This window comes from Carettochelys insculpta, chromosome 17 (assembly GCF_033958435.1).
Source record: "Carettochelys insculpta isolate YL-2023 chromosome 17, ASM3395843v1, whole genome shotgun sequence".
In the NCBI taxonomy this organism is placed as follows: domain Eukaryota; kingdom Metazoa; phylum Chordata; order Testudines; family Carettochelyidae; genus Carettochelys; species Carettochelys insculpta.
Genome location: NC_134153.1, coordinates 6,276,722 through 6,302,520, shown reverse-complemented (window position 1 = coordinate 6,302,520; position 25,799 = coordinate 6,276,722). Strand labels below are relative to the sequence as shown.

Below are 25,799 nucleotides of genomic sequence, written 5' to 3'. Positions count from 1 at the left end.
AGAGTGCCTTTTATGGCCTGGGGTTTTCGTGGCTCTGGGCTTTAAAATTAAGTTGGGGAGGAGGTTAGGTAAGAACCTGTAAACTTTTGGGGCCAAAATGGTCCATCCTATCCCCACCATCACTCCCTTCCCCTTTTCTCCCCCTTCGCCCTCCTTCTTAGTCAACAAGCTGTGGAGAGCCAGGTTTCTGTTTCTTCCCCCTGTTGCTCCTGAATTGTTCAACATCTGAACAGAAAAATCCGTTTTCTGAAAGAAAGAGCAAAAGAACACCTGAAAGGAAGAGTTTTTAAAGTGGGCGAGGGAGTTGCTTTGGGCGTCTACCGTGGGTTAGATGTGTGATTGTTTGGATGAATTCTAATGGCTTCTTCCAGTCATCTGCATTAAGAGCTTTAAACACAAAAAAGAAGCACACACCACCCCAACAAACCCACTAGCAATCATTTCCTTCTCTTAGGGGTTGATTGAGCCTCTCCCCCACCTTCTTCTTTTGTCGCAGGAAAGTCTCAGACACACTATGTGGCAGTAAAGGCATTTATTTTGTTCCATCCTTGGCAGAAGCCGGGGGCTGTACCTGAGGAGAGAGAAGCAAGGTTGAGTGAACAAATGGATGTACTTCCCCTGTGAAGATCAGATGCGCCTGGAGCCCATTAAGTTCCAGGTACAATCCACACGTGTTGCTTTTTATTCAGGTTACCCTCCTTACCTGAGTGGGGAAATTTTTTGTTCTGACCCATGGCAAGTGGCGTCTACAATTTACTCCCTGGGGAGTTATGAGTGGTGCCTTTTTTGTACTAAAGAAAAAAAATTAGGAGCTACTACTCAGCCAGCTCCATGCCCTCCCACCCCAGCCAATCCCATGGCTGGGGCCCCTCAGGCGCTACTACTCAGTACCTGCAACTATCAGCACAGAAAAAGCACTGGTTATGAGAGAGATGTTTGGCAGAGGTCTCACCAGGCCCTTCTGAGCTGAACTTCTGCCTCGTGTGTATAGGTAGCAGTGATGGATTACCTTGAAAAGGCTGAGCCTTTCAGTCTGGAATACACACTAACATTCACATGTTTAAAACCTCCTTCTTTCGAGATTTTCAGCATCATTTTTAGACCCCAGGCGTTCAAACAGATGGCATCAGATTTAACTACCCATCCATGCTTCCGGGGGGCTCCTTCAACTGAATCTCCAAGTCTTGTTTCTCTCTGAAGTTGTTCATTATAAATGAAACCAAAGCGTCAACACCTTCTCATGATTTGCAAATTGGGTGGGGGGGATTTGTAAAATGGTGTCAAACTTGGAAAATTCTGGGTAAAATCTCCCATGATGTACATGCAAACAGACGTTCAGCCGCAGACATTTTGTGGTATTTCTCAAAGGAATTCCTTGAACTTTCACGGTTCACCCCGGGGTTGAATAAAGCAAATCAACAAAGGTAAAGCAACTTTTTGGAAAGACGTCTCTGTGCAGTGGTACTCTACATTATGCTTTGGACAAGCGCTATCAGGAAAAATCACATGCAGCTCAGAGGCATTCAGCCTTAAATTTCTGCCTCAGTGCTTTCTGCACATTTTGGATTTTCTCAGTGATTACTGTGTCACTCAGGTGCTCCCCAAACTTCTGCTTCAGTAACACCCTAATGATTTTGATGCACCGCTCATCCATCATGGGCTTGGCCTCCCGAAAGGTGTTCCCCCTCCTTCCCGTGATGGAGTGGCTCTGTATGTAGTCGGACGTGAACAGTTTGTAGAGTAATGTTTTGCAAGCAGTGCTGATTTTCTGGTCGAATCTGATGGCCTCTTTCAGTTGCTCCTTCGTGTACCCGTTAAACAGTTCCATCATCTCGCTTGGCTGCCTGTGGGGGTCTTCCTGAAAAGATAGAGATTCCAGCCGCTGCACCTTGCGTTTCAGGGAGAGGACCTCTTGCTGAAGGTCCAAAATGATTCTCTCCAGTTGCTCAATCTTCTCAGTTCTAGGAAATAAAATAAAGCATAAAACATGTAGGCCTGTCACAAGCCACCTTCTCCTTCACCTAGGGCGTGATGGCTCAGCTCAGCTGGCACTGAATAATCAAGGTACCTGCCTCTGGAAAACTAGTGTGGGAACAAGTCGTCTTGAGGCACCTTATAGACTAACAGGTATTTTGGAGCATAAGTTTTCATGGGCAAGACCTGCTTCATCAGATGCATGAGTGGGAGGGTGGTTTCAGAGGGGTATTTAAAGAGTGGGGTCCCAGTAAGAGGGACGGCCAGAGCTGACAAGGTCTATTCAGTAAGGTGGAAATGACCCAGTATCAACAGTACTTATCAAAAGAGGAAAAAACAAGTGAGATCAGACAGGGGGATGTGAGCCATTGTCAGAGTCTAATGGGGAGCAATTAGCACCCAGAGCAGAGAAACTGTCTTTGTAAGCTGCAAGCCACTCCCAGTCTCTGTTTAATCCATGGTTAATGGAGTCAAATTTGCAAATAAATTACAGCTCAGAGATGTCTCTCTCCATTTGATTTTTAAGATTATTTTGTTTCAGAACTGTCACCCTTAAACCTGCCACTGTGTGTCCAGGGAGACTGAAGTGTTCCCCACAGGCTTCTGTAGATTACCGTTCCTGATGTCTGATTTATGTCCATTTATTCTCTTACGGAGAGACTGTCCACTTTGGCCCATGTAAATTGCAGTGGGGCATTGCTGGCACATGATGGCATATATTAGATTAGAAGATGTGCAGGTAAAGGAGTGTGGGAAGGCTTTTTTCTCATGGTACTAGTTATGAGTTTGTCTGGGTGAGAATGTAACTATTTGACCTTCCCTTTCAGTTTGCTTTCAGCTTTGGAGAACATTTGAAACCAAGTACAAGTACCTCACAACTCTCAAAGTTTTAGAGGGCAAACCACCACAGTGTGCAATAAGACCCAGAACGATGGAAACACAGAAAACAGCAGTACAGCAATCATGACACTACATGAGATTCAGAGCTTTAGCTGGACTCAGTTTCATGATCCCACATTTCCGATGCAAGTAACAATACTAACAGTGAGCTAGAACTAGGTTTGGGTGACACAATGGTCAAACGGACGGTTCAATAATGAACAGCTGTGATATATATGATGCTGCAATATTCTGAAGCTGAAATCTTTTATCATATGATACCAGCATATAAATCTTAAGATCTGAAGGAGGTTTGATCTCATTCTTACAACATTGATGGAGTCTCCAAATTCCTTTCCATTTTTGGGCAGCACTAATCTGAAAGGCTGTATTTTCAGAGAATTGAGGAAAACGTAGTTTTGTGTAGGTACCTGTAACTTCATATTTCAGTACTTACATTTCCACTTCACCAGAGCCAAAATCTTTCTGAACTACCTCAGAATCATCTGTTTCTGAGGAACCTTCAGTCTTTGGTTCATCATACCTACAAAAAAACAGGCCAACAAGCAATGGAAAATGATGCTTCATGTTTATTTGGCAAGTGTTCTGTGATCTAAAATGTACATTTCAGTGCTCTGTGAAAACCTAGCCAACTCCAGTTTCAATGGCCATCCCCAGTAAATAAAGTAGATATTTTGTAATACTTTGTCACTGGGAAAGCATTTCAGACAAGCCCTCCCTGTGTCTTACATGGAAAATATCAGCTATTTAAATACATTCTGTATTGTGGACTTGATTTCCCACTAGCTTACATATGTGTAGTTGCTTACAAAATAAGTGTAAAGGGGATATAGAATACTACCATTCATGGTTTGGTTCACTCATGAAAGATTACATAGAGTGCAGAGCAGTGGGAATTCATGCCCTAACTATGACTTCAGTTGAGTTATTCTGGATTCACGCTGGAATAATTAAGGGCAGTTTCTGGCTCTATGTCTGTGCAGGGGAGGAAGAGCTCCCTTGATTTCTGCTTTGTCTTTCACGGCTCTTTTGTGGTTGGAAGAGGCAGCTCTCCTCCCCTGCTCCAGGCCCTCTGAGGCTCTTCCTTTTCCCCCAGTTTTTGTCAACAAGCCAGGACAAAACAATCTATATGAACAAAGCAGCATCAGGAAATGGAAACAACTACTGAAGCCAAGTGGAGTCTGTGAGAGGGACTTTGAAACTTTCATTGTCCTCACTGCTTGTGGGACTATTACCTGATAGTATAGATGTGCTGCTGACACTGAGCTGGAATGCCATGTGACTTTCTTTTCCTTGGTAGGGTGATGCAATCTAGAAAGAAAGTTGGAGCAAGAAGCAAAAGCCAGATGTGAAATTGTCATCAGCTCTGTCCTTTGGTCTCCAGAGCATGTTCATCTAAGAACTTCTCCTGGATGTCCCCAAGCTATCAACAGCATGAAGCAGACATACTGTCTTTGGCTTGAACGGTTGGGATTTTGTTACAGGCAGAAAGAAAAACCTTTGTCTCAATATATAGTTGTAATTCAACTACAATATCCACAGCAAGGCACTGCGCCATCAGTAATAAACTGGGCAGGAGGGGGATAGATCTTAGAATCATAAGAATGGAAGGGACCAAGTTTTATCTAGACCAGAGCTCAGCAACCCTCAGCACAGGTACCAAGAATGGCACATGAGCTGATTTTCATCAGCACATAAGGTGGGAGCTCAGCCTTGCCCCTCCTCCCCCGAGCAGCTGGGAGCTCAGTCAAAGCCAGGCCACCTGTGGATTAACAAAAGACCAGCTAATGCTCCCTAGCACCACCTAAACAGTAAAGTTCTGCCCCTTATTTTATTTATGAATGAAGCCGCTGTAAGTAAGAATGTTAGGGACTTTAAAAGGTATCACCAGCACTTGGATTGTACATAGAGGTCAGAAGGTCAAATTTCAGCACCCCGCCTCGGAAAGGTTGCTGACCACCACCACCCCCGCCATTCCTGACAGGTGTCTATCTAATCTGCTCTTAAAAATCTCCAATGATGGAGATTCCACAACCTCTCTAGGCATTTATTCCAGTGCCTAACCACCCTGACAGGGTAATTTTCCGACTGGCCAACCTAAACCTCCCTTGCTCCAGTTTAAGCCTGTTGCTTCTTGTCCTAGCCTCAAAGCTTAATTTTTCTCTCTCTTCTTTGTAGCAACATTTTTTGTACTTAAAAACTGCTACTGTGTCCCCTCTCAGTTTTCTCTTCTAACCAAACCCAGTTCTTTCAATTATGAAGGTAAACAAATCTATGGACACTAGGGTAGCCATCAATACAAATGACAATTACCCAGAAAAAAAGACTGTTACTTTAATGGAGTTTTAGTGTGTGTGTAAAGATGGATGGACAGATAGGCAAACCTGAAACAGGTCAGACGTTTGGGTCAACACACTATGGGTACTTTATAACAAATACATCATAATACGAGTCTTCTTCATTGGCTTGTGAGAAAAGATTGAGAAAATTGCTGGTGATCTCAGCATTTTTTGGATCACACACAAGATTATGCCGAAGAGTTATCACCTTGTTAATCAGTCCCATTGGAAAAAAGGTCCCAAGCATGGAAAAGAGTGATCTTTCACCACAGTAGTTCTCATATCCAGGGAAAGCACACGGGTGTTGGCCTGCCACCCCTGCTGCAGGGAAACGAGAATCCCGGGCCCTTTTCCCACCTTCCATTACCACTGATCTTAAAAATTAAAAATAGACAGAAGCAGAATAAGATAAAACATTGAACAAATTCATATACAACAACCCAGCTGATTTACCTCTGGTAGCTGTGCCAGGCCTGGTTTTTCCATTTTGGGATGTTCCGGGCATGGCCAAGGTCAAGAATGGAGATGGTGTTTTGAAGGCAGTGGAGGTGTGGTGAGGTGCTGACAAGGTGCAGCGGGACCTAGTTGTGCTACTCAGGATGCGTCTTTCCTTCAAGAGAGAAGAGACGGAAGCATCACGCTGGAGACCTGCCTCTTCATCCCCTACTAGCGGTTTGACATAGAAGCTCCTGTCATGGTTGTATTTGCGAGAGGAGCTTCCTGGCATCCATTTTGGAAAAGTCTTCCTTGATTTTTTAGGTGGAGATGGCAGCCCACCATGCATTGCTGGTTCTTCTTCTGAAAGCAACATGGAGCATATAGTATAGTTCAGCATTCCACATCTAAAGCCTGGCTGCCCTTGGCAGTGCTTTCAACCCCACAACATGGCCGCTGTCGTACAATTCATAAGGGATGGAACAAGGGCACATTTATGACTAATCCATTCAAAAACACACTGGGGTTTGAGGTTACTATATTGTCACCCCTCTCATGCTTTATGAAAATTTGCTTATGAATATAAGCTTTAGGCAAAAATCATGTGACATAAGAACATAAGAATGGCCATACTGGGTCAGACCAAAGGTCCATCCAACCCATTAGCCTGTCTGCCAACAGTGGCCACTGCAAGGTGCCCCAGAGGGGGTGGACTGAAGAAAATGATCAAGCGATTTGTCTCCTACCATCCTTCTCCAGCCTCTCACAATCAGAGGCCAGGGACACCATTCCTACCCTTGGTTAACAGCCTTTTATGGACCTAACTTCCATGAATTTATCTAGCTCTTGCTTAAATTCTGTTACAGTCCTAGCCTTCACAGTCTCCTCTGGCAACGAGCTCCCCAGGTTAACTATATGCTGAGCGAAGAAGAACTTTCTTTTTTTTTAGTTTTAAACCTGCTACCCATCAATTTCATTTGGTGTCCTCTAGTTCTTGTATTAGGGGCACAAGTAAATCACTTCTTATTCACCTTCTCCACACCTGTCATAATTTTATATACCTCTATCATGTGCCCCTCTCAGTCTCCTGTTTTCTAAACTGAAAAGTGCCAATCTTCTTAGCCTCTCCTCATATGGTACCTGTTCAAAGCCCCTAATCATTTTAGTTGCCCTTTTCTGAACATTTTCCAGTGCCAGGATATCTTTTTTTAGGTGAGGAGACCACATCTGTGCACAGTATTCAAGATGTGGGCGTACCATAGATTTATGTAGGGGCAGTAAGACACTCCTTGTTTTATTTTCTATCCCTTTTTCAATAATACCTAACATCCTATTTGCCTTTTTGACTGCCTCTGCACACTGTGTGGATGTTTTCAAGGAACTATCCACGATAACTCCAAGATCTCTTTCCTGATTAGTTATAGCTAAATTAGCCCCCATCATATTATAAGTATAGTTGGGATTATTTTTTCCAATGTGCATTACCTTACACTTATCCACATTAAATTTAATTTGCCATTTTGTTGCCCAATCACTCAGTTTGATGAGATCTTTTTGAAGTTCTTCACGGTCAGCCTTTGTCTTGACTATCTTGAACAGTTTAGTGTCATCGGCAGACTTTGCCACTTCCCTACTCACCCCCTTCTCCGGATTATTTATGAATAAATTGAACAGGATCAGTTCAAGGACTGACTCTTGGGGGACACCACTAGTTACCCCTCTCCATTTGGAAAATTTACCATTTATGCCCACCCTGTGTTTCCTGTCTTTTAACCAGTTCTCAATCCATGAAAGGACCTTCCCTCTTAGCCCATGACAGCTTAATTTACATAAGAGCCTTTGGGGAGGTACCTTGTCAAAGGCTTTCTGGAAATCTAAATATACTATATCCACTGGATCTCCCCTGTCTGCATGTTTATTAACCCCTTCAAAGAACACTAACCGGTTAGTAGGACACGATTTCCCTCTGAAGAAACCATGTTGACTTTTGCCCATCAAATTATGTTCTTCTACATGCCTGACAATTTTATTCTTTACTATTGTTTCAACTAAATTGCCCAGAACTGACATTAGACTTACTGGTCTGTAATTGCCAGGGTCACCTCTAGAGCCCTTTTTAAATATTGGTGTCGTATTAGCTCTTCCAGTCATTAGGTACGGAAGCTGATCCAAAGAACAGGTTACAAACTAGGGTTAACAGCTCTGCAATTCCCATTTGAGTTCTTTCAGAACCCTTGGATGAATGCCATCCAGTCCTGGTGATGTGTTAACATTACGTTTATCTATTTGTTCCAAAATAAGTAATTGGAGATACACATCTCCTAGAACTCTAAGGGACCTTGGGAGATTATCTAGTCCAGTCCCCTGCCCTCTTGGCAGGACCAGTCACCATCCCTGACATCTAATTACCCAATCCCTAAATGGCCTCCTCAGGGATTGAGCTCACAACCCTGGGTTTAGCAGGCCAACACTCAGGCCACTGATCTATCCCTCCCCTGTGTCATTTTAAAAATTACAGTCTGCTGAATGTGTATATTCCATTCCTGTGCATGTAGCATTCTTGCGTGTGAAGTTAAAAATGAAGTCTGAAGTAAGTTATGAAATGGAAATCTGTTTTATTAACATAGGTCTTCTAGTGAAAGCCATTAGTAGTACTTAATGGCTAAATGGCCCAGTGTGCAAGGTTCCCATCTGTAAATGTTTTTTTCCTGTAAGCCCAAACTGTGGTTGATTCTAGAAAGACACATGACCAGAGCCATCCTGTCCATAGGATGGTTTGGGGCAGCTACCCCAAGACTTGTGTTTTGGGGGACCTTTGAAGTCTGCTGCAACCATCTTATGGATGGGCCCCAAGGTGGCCCTGAGGACTACCTGGGGCTCTGGCATAGGGCTGAAGCACGGATTCCTCCCACCAGCACTCAACGCACTGGAAGGAGCCAGAACAACATGGCAGCCTGCTCACCTCCTCACCACCAACCTCTTCCAGCCCATTGGACTTGGCTGCACTGTGGCAGTGGAAAGCAGTGCGCCAGGTCCCCAGGGTGCTCTTCTTCCTGCTGCTGGGGAGGAGTGGAGCACAGTGGGCCAGGTGGGGCCGGTGGGGTGGGGTAGAGTGGAGCAGAGAAGGTTGCCAGGCCACTCTGGCTACCACCAGCCTGACGACTATGTGTGTGGGTGGGGGGACAATTCCTGATACTGTCCTGTGCTACACCCCTCCAGTAATCCTCTGATTCACTTTGATCGGGGTGAAGGCTTCAGCAAGGGGGTAGGGTAGGACTGGATGGGGTGGAGTGGAGGTGGGGTGGAGCAGAGGTGGGGCAGGACATGTGACAGGAGGGTTTCACTGGGGCCTCTGTCTGTGGTACTGGAGGGTGTTGTCCCAGGCCCCTAGTATCCCCTGAGGACAGTCCTGCATGTGACTGTGCTTCCTGGTCCCGGAATCCATCTTTAATCTGGTATTTTCCCATGGGGATGGGGAGACAAAACAAAGGATTCCCACCCTGTGGAAATTCTCTTTAAAGGAAGCGTAGTATTCAACAGTTGTCTTCAGCTGGGCTTTGAACTGGCCTCCCCATTCTAAGAGGATAAACAGGATGTAACCTGAAAACAACAAACTCTGAGACACAAGTAGCTATAGACCCCAGCCAGAGAGAAAAGAGCATGTCTCTTTCAAAGGATTAGACTTGGAAATAGGACTGGGGTAAGCATTATGTTCTGTAATGATCTTTCATAGCAGGTTTTGTTTATTTTGGTTCTGTAACTTACTTTGAGCTGTCTGTTTTCACTCTCTGTCACTTAAATCCTACTTTCTATACTTCATAAAAACACTTTTCTGTATTATCAAACCCAGTGTGAGTAAGTGGTATGGGGAGGGGTAGCTACCACTGTGCACCTCTCTCTTTCATAGTAACGGGGGCAAACATCTTCATGAGCCTCTGTGTGTAAAGTTTTTATGCAGAGTAAGACAGATTTATCTGGGAGTTTGGTTCCCGTTTGGGGGTTGGGTTCCTGGGGGCTGCCAAGGTCCTAGAGCTGGGCCCTCCTGCAGCTGAGCTGGTTCAGCATCTGTCTTGCTCTGCTGTGGAGCTGTGAGCCCAACTCTGTGCCTTGGCTGGGGGAGACAGAGCTTCTGGCCCAAGAGCACAGAGCGGTGGGGTGTCCCAGAGATCAAGTGGATGGGCACTAGTGGTACAATCAGCACCCCGAGTTACAGCCCCAAGGGGAATCTTGTGATCCAACCTTTCACATATATATAATTGCTTTCCTCCAGAAATATACCGCCTGCTGTATGTTAATCCTCCATTGCAAAGCTTCATACTTACTTAGCTTCTCCAAGACTTGTCTATCTCCCTGTAGCCTTTTCTCTAAGATATCTTTATGCTCTGTTGGAAGAAAAGGATTTTTTAGGTTCATCTACTGGTCTCTAGAGGATGCACTCATCAGGCATAAGCCAAGGATAGATAAGGATCACTTACCACTTATGCCTTCCACAACTCCCCAATACAGACCACTGAAGCCAGGGCAGCGGGCTAGCACATGCTCACCAACTGTGTAGAGATGAAATGGTTTTCGGGGCTCTTTGATGTTTTCTATGTTGATCACACGGCTGCCATCTGGCCAGCTGATTAGAACATAAAGTTTGGCAGCCATTTGGAGCAGCTCTGCCTAGAAGAGAAGATAAGGAACAAGAATCCACGCCAGGTGTATTTCAACCTTGCTGGAGCGCTGTTCCAGTGTTCCAGAGCATACCCACTGTAATTATTAGGGACGCAGAGGGAACAACTGGTTGTGCAGATGTTTGGAGATCAGGCCTCCTATTTGGGTGCCTAATTATGGATTTAGGAGACTGACTTTAAACACCTGCCTTTGAAAAGTTTGTCTGTTCTTCACTGTGAATAGTGTGTTTGGCTTTAGTGCAAATGGTGAGGTTTCCAGGTGACCACTGATTGCTTACAGTGTTGTTATGACCTCTTGGTAACATCTGATGAATGCAGCGTGTTTATCAGCAAACGTTAGCTGTGCTGGTCATTCATTAAAAGAAATAAAGTTAAGCATTGTGCAGCTCTTCAAGGACTTGATTCAGGGCAAACATAATGCAAACACGAATGTGCTGGAAATAATCAGCTGAGAGTTCTGCTGCACTGGAGCGCTCTGGCAAGGCTTACAAATCACTAGAATTACAAAAATAACAAGGACTGTCACTCTCGTGTGGGTCTTTATAGTCACAATAGACACTGTAAATGAAGTCCTCAATTGAAACTTTAAAGGGCGCGATCCATAGTCTATGCAGACTGAAGGATGCCTACTACTATAACCCAGCCAAGTTTTCTTGGGCAAGAACCCACTTCATCAGATACATGTGACACGCATCTGACAAAGCAGGTGTTTGCCCATGAAAACCTATGCTCCAAAGAATCTGTTAGTCTATAAGGTGCCTCAGAACTTCTCATTATTTTTGTGGCTATCGACTAATCTCTCTGCTACCAGCCAGGTTGTTTGCAATCACTCACCCTTTCCCGACAGGAGAGAGTTTTGCACTGGCATTTGTAATCTGGCAATGCCGGGATTGCCTTGGACTACAGAGGCATCCACCAAGGTGGGGAGCAGGACAGAAGCGAACCCCACATGGGAATGGATATTAACCATGAGAGCAGCAGCTGGAATGCTTCTCCCTGCAACAAACTCCACCCTCCTTTCTGCTGTTGATCTCCTGTTCCTCTCATTCTCGGCTTTGTTTGTGCTGAACTTTTCTGGCTCTCTCTTGCAGATTGCTCACTGAAGTGATCCAGGTACAGGCCTCTGAGGGTGTCACTTTGCTTTTTTTCTTTTTTGCAAGAGAAACTGCACTTCCAACAGTGACGTGTATTATCTCAGATTATCCAGGGCTGGCCAGAGCAGTGGGAACTATTTATCCGATGCTATATAAAACACTCTGAAGTGACTTCCATGGAACCAGCTGAGAAATAGGGCCACAAACACATGAGAAGCACCATAAAAGAGGAAAGCAAAAAAGGAACTATATGCACTTTAGAAAAAAGAAAACACAATAGACCGTTATGGGCAAAACAATGTTCTAGGGGTGAGAAAATAATGCTCTGAAGACATGTTCCATACCTGCCAAGGGAGAGCAGTAGTATTGTGATAAACATGTGAAAGCTAACAGACTTATAGCACCTTAAAGACTACCAAAATTTATTAGGTAATGAACTTTTATGGAAAGCTTATGTGAAAGCTAAGTTCATTGGGAGAAAAAGAGCCACATTATTAATTCCTCTAAACTCATCTTTTTCAGGAAAACACAGGCACATTCATGTTCATGTAGCCTGACTGCTCTCATGACAACGACAAAGGAAATTTCGGATTTCTGACTGATCATTTGCACATGCGACAGCAGCAGTGCACTGAAAGCACCCAGTTCTCCTACTCAGTGTTCAGAACACTTTTGGCAAACAACCCAGGTCACATCCACCTCTCTTCCAAAACACCGAACAAGTTCTCCTGTGACCAACGATGCTAGGTGGTGAGTGGATAGACGACGTGGCCCAATGGGTAGCCATAAATAGGAGATAGGATATGTGCATTCTATTCGATCACTGGCCTGCTGAATGAGCTGGAGTAAATCACTTTTCAGCTCTGTATCTCAGTTTCCCCACCCCCATCAAGCAGGAATAAAGACACTGCCCTCCATTGTAAAGTGCTTTCAGATGCATGAATGAAAACGTCTCTGTAGCAGTACTAGTATGATTGCATGACTGGATTTCATTTTAAGCATTCTGGAGAAAATGTGTATGTGGTCTTTCAGCAAAGAAAGGGTTGGCAGGGCCAACTCAGAATGAACCCCTGCAAGAGCCAACAGGAAAACGTTGATCATGTTAAACCTAACAAGCCGATGGGAGAATTTACAGGTCCCAACCCATTCCTCCACTGTGCTTCCCCCCGCATGCAAATTCTGTCATCTCTGCACAGAGCAGGAATGATGCTAAACTGCTTTTCTGTAAAAGTACGACACACCTCACATACTTGAACTTCAATGTCATTCTACACAGACTTCTGTTGAAAACAGGTGATTGTTTTCTCTTATGTTTGCTTTGATATTCCCTGTTAACGTAGCATGTAGTCTTTCCTTTACCACTGGAACTACACAAGTTAATTGCAACTGTAAGTGCATAGATCCATCCACTGTTACTAATGTTTGTATGACAATAACCCTTAGAGGCTTGAATCAGAACACCGTTCTGCTAAGTGCAGTACAAAACGCTTAAGATGAGTGAGTCCCTACACTGAAAAACTTACAAACAAAACTGACAGGACAGACAAAGATGCTCTTCTTCAAATCAACCCACTTAGGAAAGAACAATCAATTGCACACAAAGTGGGAAAAGACTGCCAAAGAAGTTGTGCAGAAAGAGATCTGTAAGGGACCACAAGTTAAATATGAGCCAAGCATCAGTCTGGGATGTAGTAGTACGAGTGGTGTAAACAAGACAGGAGAAGTGATTCTTCTGCACTACTCTGGCCTGATTAGGCCTCACCTGGAGTACTATGTACAGTTCTGTGTGCCACACTTCAGGAAAGAGGCGGCCAAACTGGAGAAAGTCCGGAGGAGGCTAACAAAAATGATTACTATACCATAAAAATGGCTACTATAAGGTGGGTGCACAACTGGTTGGATAACCGTACCCAGAGAGTAGTTCTTAATGGTTCTCAATCCTGCTGGAAAAGTATAACAAGTGGGGTTCCGCAGGGGTCTGTGTTAGGACCGGTTCTATTCAATGTCTTCATCAATGATTTAGATATTGGCACAGAAAGTACGCTTATTAAGTTTGCAGATGATGCCAAGTTGGGAGGGGTTGCAACTGCTTTGGAGGATAGGGTCATAATTCAAAATGATCTGGATAAATTGGAGAAATGGTCCAAGGTAAACAGGATGAAGCTTAATAAGGACAAATGCAAAGTGCTCCACTTGGGAAGGAACAATCAGTTTCACACATACAGAATGGGGATAGACTGTCTAGGAACAACTACAGCAGAAAGAGATCTACGGATTATAGTGGACCACAAGCTAAATATGAGTCAACAGTGTGATGCTGTTGCAAAAAAAGCAAACATGATTCTGGGATGCATTGACAAGAGAGTTGTGAACAAGACATGAGAAGTCATTCTTCCGCTCTACTCTGCACTGGTTAGGCCTCAGCTGGAGTATTGTGTCCAGTTCTGGGCACCACAGTTCAAAAAAGATGTGGAGAAGCTAGAGACGGTCCAGAAAAGAGCGACAAGAATGATTAAAGGTCTAGAGAATGCGACCTATGAAAAAAGGTTGAAAGAATTGGGCTTGTTTAGTTTGGAAAAGAGAAGACTGAGGGGAGACATGATAGCAGTTTTCAGGTATCTAAAAGGGAGTCATAAGGAGGAAGGAGAGAACTTGTTCTTCTTGGCCTCTGAGGATAGAGCAAGAGGCAATGGGCTTAAACTGCAGCAAGGGAGGTTTAGGTTGGACATTAGGAAAAAGTTCCTAACTGTCAGGGCGGTCAAACAGTGGAATAAATTGCCAAGGGAGGTTGTGGAATCTCCATTGCTGGAGATATTTAAGAACAGGTTAGACAGATGTCTACTGGGGATGGTTTAGATAGTACTTGGTCCTGCCATTGGGGCAGGGGGCTAGACTCAATGGCCTCTCGAGGTCCCTTCCAGTCCTAGTGTTCTATGATTCTATGATTAAAGGTCTGACAACATGACCACTGAGGGAAAGATTGAAAAAAAATAGTTTGATTAGTCTGGAGAAGAGACAACTGAAAGGAAACGGGATAACAGTTTGTCAGTACCTAATAGGTAACAAGAAGGAGGGTAGACATCAAGGACAGGACAAGATGCAATGGGCTTAAATTTCAGCAAGGGATGTTTAGGTTGGACAACTTGAACAAGGTCATGGAATCTCCAGCACAGGAGGTTTTTAAGAACGAGTTAGACGGACAACTGTTAGAAATCGTCTCATTGTTGCATAGTCCTGCCTGAGTTCAGGGGACTGGATGGCATGAACTATCGAGGTCCCTTCAGGTGCTACATATCTATGATTTTACAGATGATAATGTGAACCAAAGAGAGATTAAGTCTCTCACCCTTGGTCAGAAAGGAAGTACACAGTAGAGCCAGAATTTGAAGCCAGACTTCCTGAGTGCCAGTTCAATTCCTTAACCTCACAGTCATCCTTCCTCCACCATATTAGAATTATTAATAGCATTTCTCTTGTGCCAGCCACTACTGGTGTTTAGTACTCTGGCTTCAGTTTTTATAACAGATGCCCCAGGAGTACCTGGGACTGGGTTGGGGGCTGGTGGGGCAGGAACGCAACTGAAGCAGCTGCATTGAACAGCTATTTGAAGCCAAGCACCACCAGCCAGAGTACATGCTCCAAGTGAGCCTTTACAGAACAATATGGCAAACACAAGGGGAGACCAAGGCCCTGCTAGTGACTCTAGTCACACAGAAAAATGGAACCTGAGGACAGTCTGGGGAAAGCCCTGAACTGGAAAGTGCAGATGGTTTTGCTCCATGCATCATTGCATTGCATGGTCCAAGGGATAAGAAGCCTTTAACAAGTTCACAAAAATTCTGACACCCTCACAGACCCTCAGCCGTACCCTCCTCCCCAAACCTTTATCTGAACAGGAGCTCATGGAGAGGAAGGTGCCTGAATACAGTGCTCAGAATCTATGCCAGACACCAGACACCAGACAGAGTTATTGGAGACAGAGAATAACCCACAGCACTATAATGGGGAGAAAAGACATGTCAGGATACAGAACCAACAGGAGAAGGAAGTAAATGAAATGCATAGACCAGACCTCACCTGATCCAAACTGGTTTCATGACTCCCCCCACAATGCACACATTAAAGACCTTGTGTTTTCTGCACGACCAACATTGATTCCATTCTCTCCTGGGGAATTTTTTCACCTCCCACTTGTTCAGAAAAGGAGTTTGACTGGAAAAGCAACAAACTTCCCACAAACCTGCCCAGTCCTGTGCAAAACAGTTGCCCATCTAGCAAATACTTCCCCTGATGTGTTCCAGTTCCTCTTCCTTGGCTAGGACCTGCCAACGAGTTTTTAATAGGGTATAATATTTCATCTTGTGATAATTAGCTTGTCACCCAGCCTCATCTGCTATCATTGCACCGTGCTTTCCAGCACTTGGCTGCGGACACCCCAGCTCTTTGGACCACAAAAGGTTACAAAGAGACTAAGCTACCGGTTGGAAAAAATGCATGGCAATAATTTCCCCTGCCCTGAAACAAATAGATTTCCAGATCTGTTTTACAGCGACCAATGAGCCAAGCAGCTAACAGCTACAGCCTGAAAAGGAACTTTTGATAGATGTTTTCTTATGTCACTAATCTTTAGAAGTAGCGCTTGTCCCCATCAGCCCAGCTGGCTCTCCTGATTTTTATTCCATTTTAAAGAATGCAACTAAATGAACAATCCAGAGAGAGAGAGAGAGAGAGAGAGAGAGAGAGAGAGAGAAATCAAATCCTGACATCAACAGATCTCAGTCCTTGCCTGGTTAGCACTGCTTCAGTTTCAGGGTCGTGCAAAATGTCTCCTGTCTATCCAGCTCTCAGCTGCTTGCTGCAGAAAGGGAGGTGCTCCTACGATTCTTTTGCCTGGTGTCCCCTCACCACAATTCCTTGCAAGGTTTCCTTTGTCTGGATAAGAAGCCCCCTTCACCCCCCTGTAAAATAACGACACCCCTCTCTGTTTGTGTAGCCCATGCCAGTCTGTTTCTTACAGGAAGAGTGAGAAGAAAAGGAGGCGGGGGGGGAATCCTTTAGGTTTTTTGGAGCATGAATAAACCTTGCATTTCCATGAGTTATTCATGAATAATGCATGAAAATGCATGATTAATTCAGGTTCATGAATTATTCAGGCACCGTTCTCGAACATTCCTGGTTAATTCATGTTTGCCCAGTGCAGGAGTGAGTCAGACTCTGGGGCTGGGTGGATTTTTTTCTCCCTGAGATAGAAGAGCAGGCTCACGAACCTGCATTGTCCACTGCCCCTTTCCGTGCGTTGTAACAAAGCATCCCTCAGGCCTTTGGAGACGGGGTGAGGAGGGAGACCATTAATATGCCTGCAGCCTTCTGGCTGTTGGGAATAAAAGGAAGTTGCATGGGAAAGAAAAGAGCTTGGTAGCTCTTTTTAAAAACACCACCCAAGTTTTATTATTTATTATTCATGTCCTTCTAAGCCTGCTGCCAAAACCTTCCCTAGCTAAGATTCTGCTCAGGCTTCTGCCTGGGGTACACAATAACCTGCCCTGGAAAGAAAACGGCAAGACCTACAGGCCTATGCTTGAGGAATTGATGCCCTTGCAAACTTGCAAAGCTCCTTGATTTATTTTCTCGGTCCTCCAAGGCTCCAGCTGGAGGTTGCTCTTGGTTTGGTGGAGTAATTACTCCATTCTGAGGCTCTGCAAACAGTGGGGCTCCCCCAACTTACACAGCAACCTATCAGACAAACAGAGCTGGTGACATGCAGGTCTGCTCCTGGGATATGTCTGTACTTACATGGGGTTCAACGCATTGCCATCAATCGTCCAGAGATTGATTGATTTTGTTGCATGTGGAGACGTGGCAAAATTGATCTCTCTGGGCTCAGCCATCAACCCTAATATTAGTGTGCAGTAAGGGATGTCAGCAGGAGCCCGAAGATCCCTGATTTACACTAGGGCACAAAGTCGATCCTGATACATTGATTCTGGCTACACTAATGGTAGCTAGTATTTGCTGCTGGGAGTCTTCCATTACCATACATGGGGTTCATTTGTACAGAGCATTTTGATATGCCATTGCTTTAATAACACACGAACTGACAAATGTCCCCTCCCTTCAGTCTAGCTTACAGCTGCTAATCACCACTTCTCATCTTTAGTGAGCCAGCTAATGTGTGGGCTAGTGGTTAGAGCAGAGAACAGAGTCAGGACTTCATTCCCACTGCTGCCAGTGAACCCCTCGGGTAAGTTACAAGGGGCCACAGCACACTATCTTAGCCACGCTGAGAAGAACTTTACTTCTCAAGTAGTCCCACTGGAAACCTGGACACAGAGACCACTCTCTGGTCCTAACCTTCTTTGTATTTGTGAAATGGGTGTAAGAATCAGAGATCCACCTCACTCTGGATTTGAAGATCGCCTTCAGGTCCCCAGATCCAGAATTCTCCTCTCAAGGGTTTGGGGTCTGGGCTGACTCAGGAAGTGGAATTGATTCAGGTGCAGCCACAGGTCCAAAACTGCATGGAAAGAGCTGATTTCACATCCCTTCTGGATGGCCAACATCCTTTGGGAGCAGCTGGCCTCAGGGTTGCCTCCATTTCAGACTGAGAATTCAGGAGAACGGCTTGTGCGATTTCTGTTTGACAGCATGTAGCTCAGAAAGCCCCTTTCAGCAGGAACTCCTCTCACGATTATCTGGATCAACAGTGCATCTCTGGGAGGCCACAACTGTGACCTGGGCTCAGGTCTGACATAAGCTGAGATTCCCATGTAATCACAGGACTCCAGGAGCTAGAGAAAAGTATTTTCAGGCCAATAGTAAAATAGTAACAGATGTCACAGAGCCAGCACAATCCCTATACCTAACCTAAGTCCCAACCCCTATTTTGAGTGCGGATTCAGTTTTGTTCTGGAATTTTTCTTCTTTTTCCATCTGGCAGACTTCCTCCATCTTTTTAATTAAAGTGCTGAATTGATGTGTTTGCTTTGTTCTGAAAATTAGGCTAGAGTTCTTGAACAAGAATCATGGCTGATGTCAGTACAGCTCCGGATATAAGCTTTAGAAGTGAATTCTTGCAGGCAAGCTAGTGGAAGGGTTAGAAATGCACCTGTTTAAAGCCCTCCAACACATATCGGCTTGTTGGCTACCTTGCTCTTTTATTTCTTGGTGATAGAGACGGGGGTTTTCAAGTTACTTATTCACCCACTTTGACGAGGGTTTAATGAAATCTCCCAAAAGCTAAAGTCACATGAAACACCTTTGGTTTGGGGATTTGCTGCAAAGTCAGAATTCATTTCTAACTCATTCCTCAAAAAGTGACAGCCATTTGGCATGTCAGCTTATTTCATGTTGCTTGGAATTCATTTGTTTCACCACCAAAATTAGACTTCTGGTAGCACAGGTATGAGAATTTAAAGTGGTTTGACCAACAAAAAGCTGAGAGCTGGGAAACGGACCACAGAGAGGTATTAACCAAAAAAAAAAAAAAAAGGCTTGCACAGTAATCTATGTCGACTCCCAACCCTTGTTACATTTGGTTTATCATTCTTTAGGGATGGCTTAGTTTAGGCAGAAGAGAAGACTTTCTCTACTATACTACCCTGGAATGCCGGTACAGCTATTCTGAAGTCACTAAAAGGGTGTATTTACACAGCAAAGTTATTTTAAAATAACGGTCACTATTCTGAAATAACTTTGCAAGTGTCCACACAAGACAACCACTATTTCAAAATAATTTTGAAATAGCAGATGGGTTATTTCAAATTGGTAAACTTCATTCTAGCTATAACTACACTGTCCCTCCATTTCAGAAGGGACATGCAAATGCTGCCGACTGGAAATGCAAATGAGGCAGAGATTTAAATATAGTGTGCCTCATTTGCATATGCACATGGAGCTTAATTCCAGAAGAGCTGATTTCAAAAGCCAGAACAGCTATGTGGACAGGTTCATTCAAAAGGAAATCCTGCTTTCAAAAGCACCCTTCTTCGTCATTTTTTTCAGGAAGAAGGATGCTTTCCTTTCAAACGAACCCTGTTTACATGGCTATTTTGCGTCTTGAAATCAGCTCTTCTGGACACGAGATCTCATGTGAGTATGCAAATGAGGTGAGATATTTAAACCCATGCCTTATTTGCATTTCTGAAAGGGAGGGGCAGTGTAGCCACAGCCTCTACAAGAAATAGCACCTATTCCAAAATAAGCATTTCAGACTAAGATGTGTAGACAGGGAATAGGGGCTATTTCAAAATAAATTATTTTGGAATAGCTTATTCCAAAATAATTCTTCTGTGTAGACATAGCAGTGCTTCCAGGGGCTCTAATCCAAAATAGGCTCTATTGTGTGTAGACACACTGTTTCAGAATGTTTTGGTAATCTTGGGGCTTCCCTGTGGTGTAGTTGCATTATCCTGGAATAGTTTATTTTGTAATAACAGCTACAGAATAAGCTATTCTGGAATAACTTTGCTGTGCAGGCAGAGGCAAAGGGTCTGCAGCAATATGGCCTGCATTTGTGGGGTTTAGTCAATTCCTCCTGCACTCCTTAAAGATGGTGCAGTCTCATGAACACAAGCTTCCACTGCTAACCCTGCTTTGCTGCTCAGTTTGTGTCTCACTCCCCCGGCAGTGACGTCAGACAAGGGTTGAAAGAGAATCCAGCATCTGACTCTTTCTCTGCATCCATATTTCCCACCAGATAAGCATCCTGATTTAACAGTCTGAACTCACCGCTGTAGCAGGGTTAGTTAGGCTATACAGTGGCAGTAGGCACATTCCATCAGTGGGGGGTGGGGGCAGTATGGTCACATCACCCTAGAGGGAGTTCCCCAAATCTTCATGGCTCAGGCAAACAAAATGGCTGGGAGCAGAGAAAACATGATCCAAAGTGGCACAATATAGGTTCCTCCCAGGCCAGGCACTCGTGGCACCTTCATGCACCTCAAAGACCCAGCATTGAGAGGAGTGAAATACGGACTCCCCCCACCACCAAACTGCATGGTGCTATCCATAGTAGAAGGGATATGCAAGACCTACAGTTGCGGGTTGGGAAGGGCAGCAAGGATCCTTACGTTCTCTCTCCTCTTTGCACCCATCCTGGGCTTGTTCTCAGGCTCCTACCTGACTCCAGCAGGTAAGTGATTATCAGAGAACACATGGTAGAGGTGTAGTTGCTTTGAAATCGCCCCATTTGTTTGAAAACTTGTATCCCACCTACCGTGTAATTCCTCTTGTGCTGAGGGACCTGGTTACAATATGATTGCCTCCTAGTGTAGCCCAGGACCAGTTCATGTGCTGAACTGTTCCCGTACTGCCAAAGAAGAAAGATGTACATAGGAGACCAAAGGTCCATCTAGCCCGGTATCCTGTCTTTCAGCTGTGGCCAATGCCACAGAAAGAATGAACAGAAAAGGTCATGATCCATGTTCTGTCACTCTTTCCAAGCTTCTGGCAAACACAGACCAAGGACCCCATCCCTGCCCATCCAGGCTAATAGCCTTTGAGGGACCTATCCATGAACTTATCTAGCTCATCTCTAAAAGAAATACCAGAAGTATCCAGATGAGAAACCCTGCTAGAACTGGCAGACTTTAACTAGGCACACATCTGTTAACAAAGCACAAAATGTTGAATACATTCTTGTTATGTACTGGGAACAACTTTTTGTTTCAGAAGATGGAGGACTGACTTCCTTTTTTTACTTCTTCTGGCTAAGAGGGAAGAAGTTGTTGCTGATCTGAAGGCTGAAGGCAATTTGGGTGGAAGTAATCATGAAATGGTAGATGTTATTATGCTAAGGAAAAGAAGGAGTGAAAGCATCCATATTAGAGCAATGGATTTGAAAAAAAAACAGACAAACAAATTCACAGATCTGGTAGTTAAGTTAGAAAAGTAGGAAAAGACAGAAAAATATAAACAATGGAAGGGTGAAAGACAACAGGCAGAGTGATGTGCAACAGATGAGTAGACCACACAAGAGTGTAGGTATGTAGAAAAGCAGCTTGATGATAAACAGCTGTCTGGATTGCTTGTAAATGTAAATGGAATCCAGGACTTCTGGAGTACCGGAGAAAATAGTCAGAAATTGAATGAAGACGTTGTGCCAATCAACTACAATGTTCAGCTGAAAGCATCAGATTGATTAGGATCCTGACCGCCTTTTCATCAGCTCACTTTGTACCCGTGAAATTTGCCTCCATAATTTTGGTCCTTCAAAATGACCTGGAGTTATTTATCCAAGTATTTGCCCCCTCCTCTGCCCACCTAACTTGTGTCTCAAACAAGAAGTAGAAGAGGCTGCATGTATATTCGTGGCCACTGCTGCAATGCAGGTGCAATTCTACACCACCCCTTACACCAGCAGAGAGGAGGCAGCCCATTTGAAAATAAAACCTATGGCTGAGAAAAGAAGGAAGGGGTCAGCTGGCAGGCTGCAGAGTGGAACAGTGCAATACACTGGTGAGATTGCCTGGAAATAAAATTGGCTGGAGATCAAAGCAACGTACAGGCAGGATGTTGAGAAGTACCATAAAAATGTCTGGAAAGAATTAAAGCCAGGAAAGAATTCAGCTCTCAAAAGAGGTGTAATATTTTCTGAGGGACTCTGCATCCTGAGTGAACCCCTAAAAACACAGGTAGTGGACGAGAGAGTCATTCCCGTTGGTGCTGCGTTCCAAAGTCCCATCACTCTTGCATCCGAAGGGCATTTGTTCTCTCTAGCTGGGGGCGGGGGGTCTATATTTATGCAACTCACAAATCCATTACAACAGTTTCTGCTGAACTACTGTGTTTATTTGGTTTCCCTGATGCTCTATATAGACAATTTGTTCTATCAGATTTTGGTCCAAACAGATACGCACTGAACAAGGGTTGCCATAGGGCTTTTTTTTTCCCTTTATGCCTCATTTGTGGGCTGGGGTTTGCTGCTTTTCTAGGTGGCTAAGTTGAGATGTGTCTGTTTTTATCGTCTTTAAATATAAAGATCATGCAGTGCTGAAATAAAAAGAGAATGGCATCTCTGGATATTGGTGCTGCTTGCACTAATAGTTTCAAGTCTCCAATCAAATGAACATAGCCTGAATTTTTATGAAAACCTCAACACAATAGAGAAGAGTTGCTACCCATGTTGCTCAAGTCATCTCGCAGGGAATTGTGGGGGGGAAGTAATTTCTGTTTCTATGGAAAGGAAGAAATCATGTATCAAACCTGAGAAATCCTTTCCAGGAAGTATTCAGAGTGTCTGCTGCACCTCTGCTCACCATTTGTCATGGGAAGAAGATCTGAGAAGGAACTGACTGTGCCAGGAGTGGCCAAGCTGATCTTGAAAGAGAACCAGAATTTACCAGTGTACATTATCAGCAGACCTCATCAGCTCCCACCTCCCACCTCCTGCTAATCAGCAATTCTCTCTCCCTCCCTGGGCCTCCTTCCCACTGTGATCATCTGTTTCACAGCATGCAGGAGGTTCTAGAGAAGGAGGGAGGAGAGAGGATGCGGCCACCTTAGAGATGAGGGCAGAAAAGGGTGGGATTTTGGGAATTACAGAATCATAGAACTGGAATGAACCTTCAGGTGTCATCAACTCCAGCCCCTGCACTCATGACAAGACCAAGCACCATGTGCTCTGTGCTTCTGGGGTTCGGACCAAAACCTTCCCTCCACCCATTTTCTTTCCAACCCACTTATCTGCTATGTTCGTCCGCTGTAGCAAATAAAGGGACTAGATGACTGAAGATGCTTTATCCCCTCAGCATCAGTCATCAGGCCCAATTTTATTAACCTGGCACATCTGGAAAAAATATTTTATTTCATACGTGGTCCCACTGCAATCAAGGGCACATTGTGGGGAGTAAGGTGCTACCTAGGCAACAAGACTAGCACCATCATAAGCTAATTGTTTCAGCAAGTGGGCTCTTGTTAAGTCTTTCTCTTTTGGGACATCAGCATCTATGTTCTGCATGGCTGGTCTCATCAGATTCAATGCACAAGCTATAAAAGAGTGGAAGATCTCAAAAATGTAGCATCTCACCATAGTTTCTGTTGCATTCTTTGATGTTCTGTAAAGTCTATGCTTGCATTCATACATATACAGGATTGCACTACAGAGAAAATAAAGCCATTTCCACCTCCTCAACTGCCAGCACACAAAAACAAGGAATTCTATGCAAGCCTCACAAAAGGAATCTTTAAATATGGGTGCAAAGCATGCATTTAAGCAGACAGGGACATATTACAAAATGGAAGTCTTATTTGATTTACAAGCAGATTAAGAAAACACAATGTCCAAGATTTGCAACACTGAAAATTCAAAGCTACAGCCAAAAAAAATAATCATCTTTAATTAGATTTAAATAGATTTTCAGTGATAGAAAAATGTATCAGTGCAGCTATGTGTAGAAAAGAAGCAGTATCTAGATCATATGAAGCTTTGAATAATTTTGGCAGAGTAAAAACTGCCTTCCAGGAAATGATGACAGTGAGGCAGGGAAATTGACATGTTCTGATCATTTGTTCTCTGTAAGCTGTGTGCTTGTGCGACCTCTCTGGAGGGATTTCAGTACAACTCAGCTTATCAGCAGATTGCCCAAGATGAGGTTTTTTATTTCTGCGGCTGTCTCTACACTACAAAAATAACTTGTTAAACTTCAAATTAGGGCACTACTCCATTCTCAGGAACGGAGTAAGGACTTCAAAGTTGGGTTCCTTACTTTGAAGTTAACTTCGAAGTAAGGGAAAAATGTGTGTAGACTCTCTGCTGGCTACTTCAATGTAACACCTAACTTCAAAGTTAGTTCCTAGTGTAGATGCCCCCTACTGGTAGTGTGTGTTGTGATATAGATATCGAAGCTATGTTCTTAAGCAAAGGCTTTTGGTCAAGCAGCAAGAGTGAAACCTACAATCGCATCCTCACACATCCCAAACCAGTCACATTGAAATAAGGCAATTTTGAACTGTTGGAAGGTTATCAAATCCATTGCCTCTAAAGAAAAGGAAGAACCTAGAATAGTGGTTCTCAAACCTTTTGGCATGCAGTCGTACACCCTGCTCAATGCAAATCTTTACACTGACCCCCCCCCGCCAGCCAATTTCCCACGTTAACAAAAGGCTTTTGCTTATCTCTAAATACCTTAAATGCTAAATTATACATAATTTAGTCAACTGGAGCACAAAAATGTAGATATGCAGATGTAATATAAGGGGGGCACAGGGCTGGAGAGCTGGGGCAGGCTCCCTGCTGCGGCAAGATAGTCATGGATCACCAGTGGTCCAAGGATCACACTTTGAGAACCACTGCCCTAGAAGATCTAAAGATAACTGAGGTCTCTGTCTGGCAAGGACCTACTTATGAGCAGCTGAGGTTATGAAATCCTCATTTCTTTATTGTTTTTCATTATGCTCCCCTCTGGTTCTTCACTTCTGTCTGCCGTGTAATTAATGTTGCTGGGTGCAAACCAGTTTGCATGGTGGGATAAAATTGGTCAAATAATCATGTTACAGTATGTTAGGACTGGTTAGGTAAATTTCAGTAAAAGGATTGGTGGTCTCGTTGAAAATACTATATAAATTGTGGACAAACAGGAAGTAAATTGTGAAAAAAGGGGGAAAGGGGAAATTGGATTTACGCTGGCTAGAAGCTCATCCCAATAAGCCCAAAACTGCTTCTTCAGACTTTCTTCTCTGTTCACATGAGCAGCAGTTCCAGCAGCCATTGCAGGCCTCTGGCCAAGAAGGAAGGGGGTCCCAAATCCACGCCTTTAGAAAGGGCAGGGCCAAGGGCACAAGAGACAGCTGTGCTGTTAGCACTGCCATGAGCATGGTGATGGGCCCCCCTTCCCTCGCTCAGACCCACGTGGAGCATCTCTGCCATGACACTTCAAAGGTGCCTGGAGCTCTGGCTGTTGATGCTGCTACTTTGGCAGTGGCAGCAGCTGGAGATCCAGGCCCCCGTGAAATGCTGAGCCCTGGGGAAACCGCCTCCTTTGTTCCTGTTCCCTTCCTGGTCAGTAGGCCTGCACATAAGAAGGAGCAGGAAGTGGGAGGGTGAAGGGATAAGCCCTCGGTGCACACAAAATTTTTTTATGAACATGGATGGAAAACATTAGAGGGAACATTGGTTCTGATTCTGTTTTTATGCAGAACCCAATCCCATTCGTACCTGTTTGCATTAATTGCTTTACTTAGGTGGGTATTCCCTATTTTCCCCTGGAAAATCAACAATATTTCAAACACTAAAGCAGTCCAGTAGCACTTTAAAGACTAACAAAATAAAGTGCTACTGGACTGCTTTTTTGTTTTGATAGTATATAGACTAACACAGCTATCTCTCTGTTACATTTCAAATGCAGTGAATGAATGCCCCAGCTCTTAGTGTGGTTAGAAGTTCT

The 25,799-nt window shown here is 44.2% G+C and overlaps 1 protein-coding gene across 1 annotated transcript; it reads right to left on the bottom strand.

The window, feature by feature from the left end:
• Window positions 1-523: 523 nt before the first annotated feature.
• On the bottom strand, window positions 524-15,510 carry LOC142022211 (uncharacterized). Its single transcript, XM_075011805.1, has 7 exons — window positions 15,496-15,510; window positions 10,124-10,313; window positions 9,971-10,030; window positions 5,667-6,011; window positions 4,110-4,185; window positions 3,311-3,397; window positions 524-1,961 (listed from the first exon to the last, which is right to left on the bottom strand). Exons 2-7 carry the CDS (start codon window positions 10,296-10,298, stop codon window positions 1,514-1,516), a joined length of 1,191 nt encoding a protein of 396 aa, XP_074867906.1. The 5' UTR covers window positions 10,299-10,313; window positions 15,496-15,510; the 3' UTR covers window positions 524-1,513.
• Between the last annotated feature and the right edge of the window lie 10,289 nt (window positions 15,511-25,799).

Excerpts from the sequence above, each read along its gene's own strand:
- LOC142022211 (XM_075011805.1), bottom strand. The coding sequence starts at position 10,298 with ATGGCTGCCAAACTTTATGTTCTAATCAGCTGGCCAGATGGCAGCCGT. Across the intron at positions 10,031-10,123 it reads AGTTGTGGAAGGCATAAGTG|AGCATAAAGATATCTTAGAG; the intron begins GTAAGTGATCCT and ends TTCTTCCAACAG. Across the intron at positions 6,012-9,970 it reads ACAAGTCTTGGAGAAGCTAA|AAGAAGAACCAGCAATGCAT; the intron begins GTAAGTATGAAG and ends TGTTGCTTTCAG.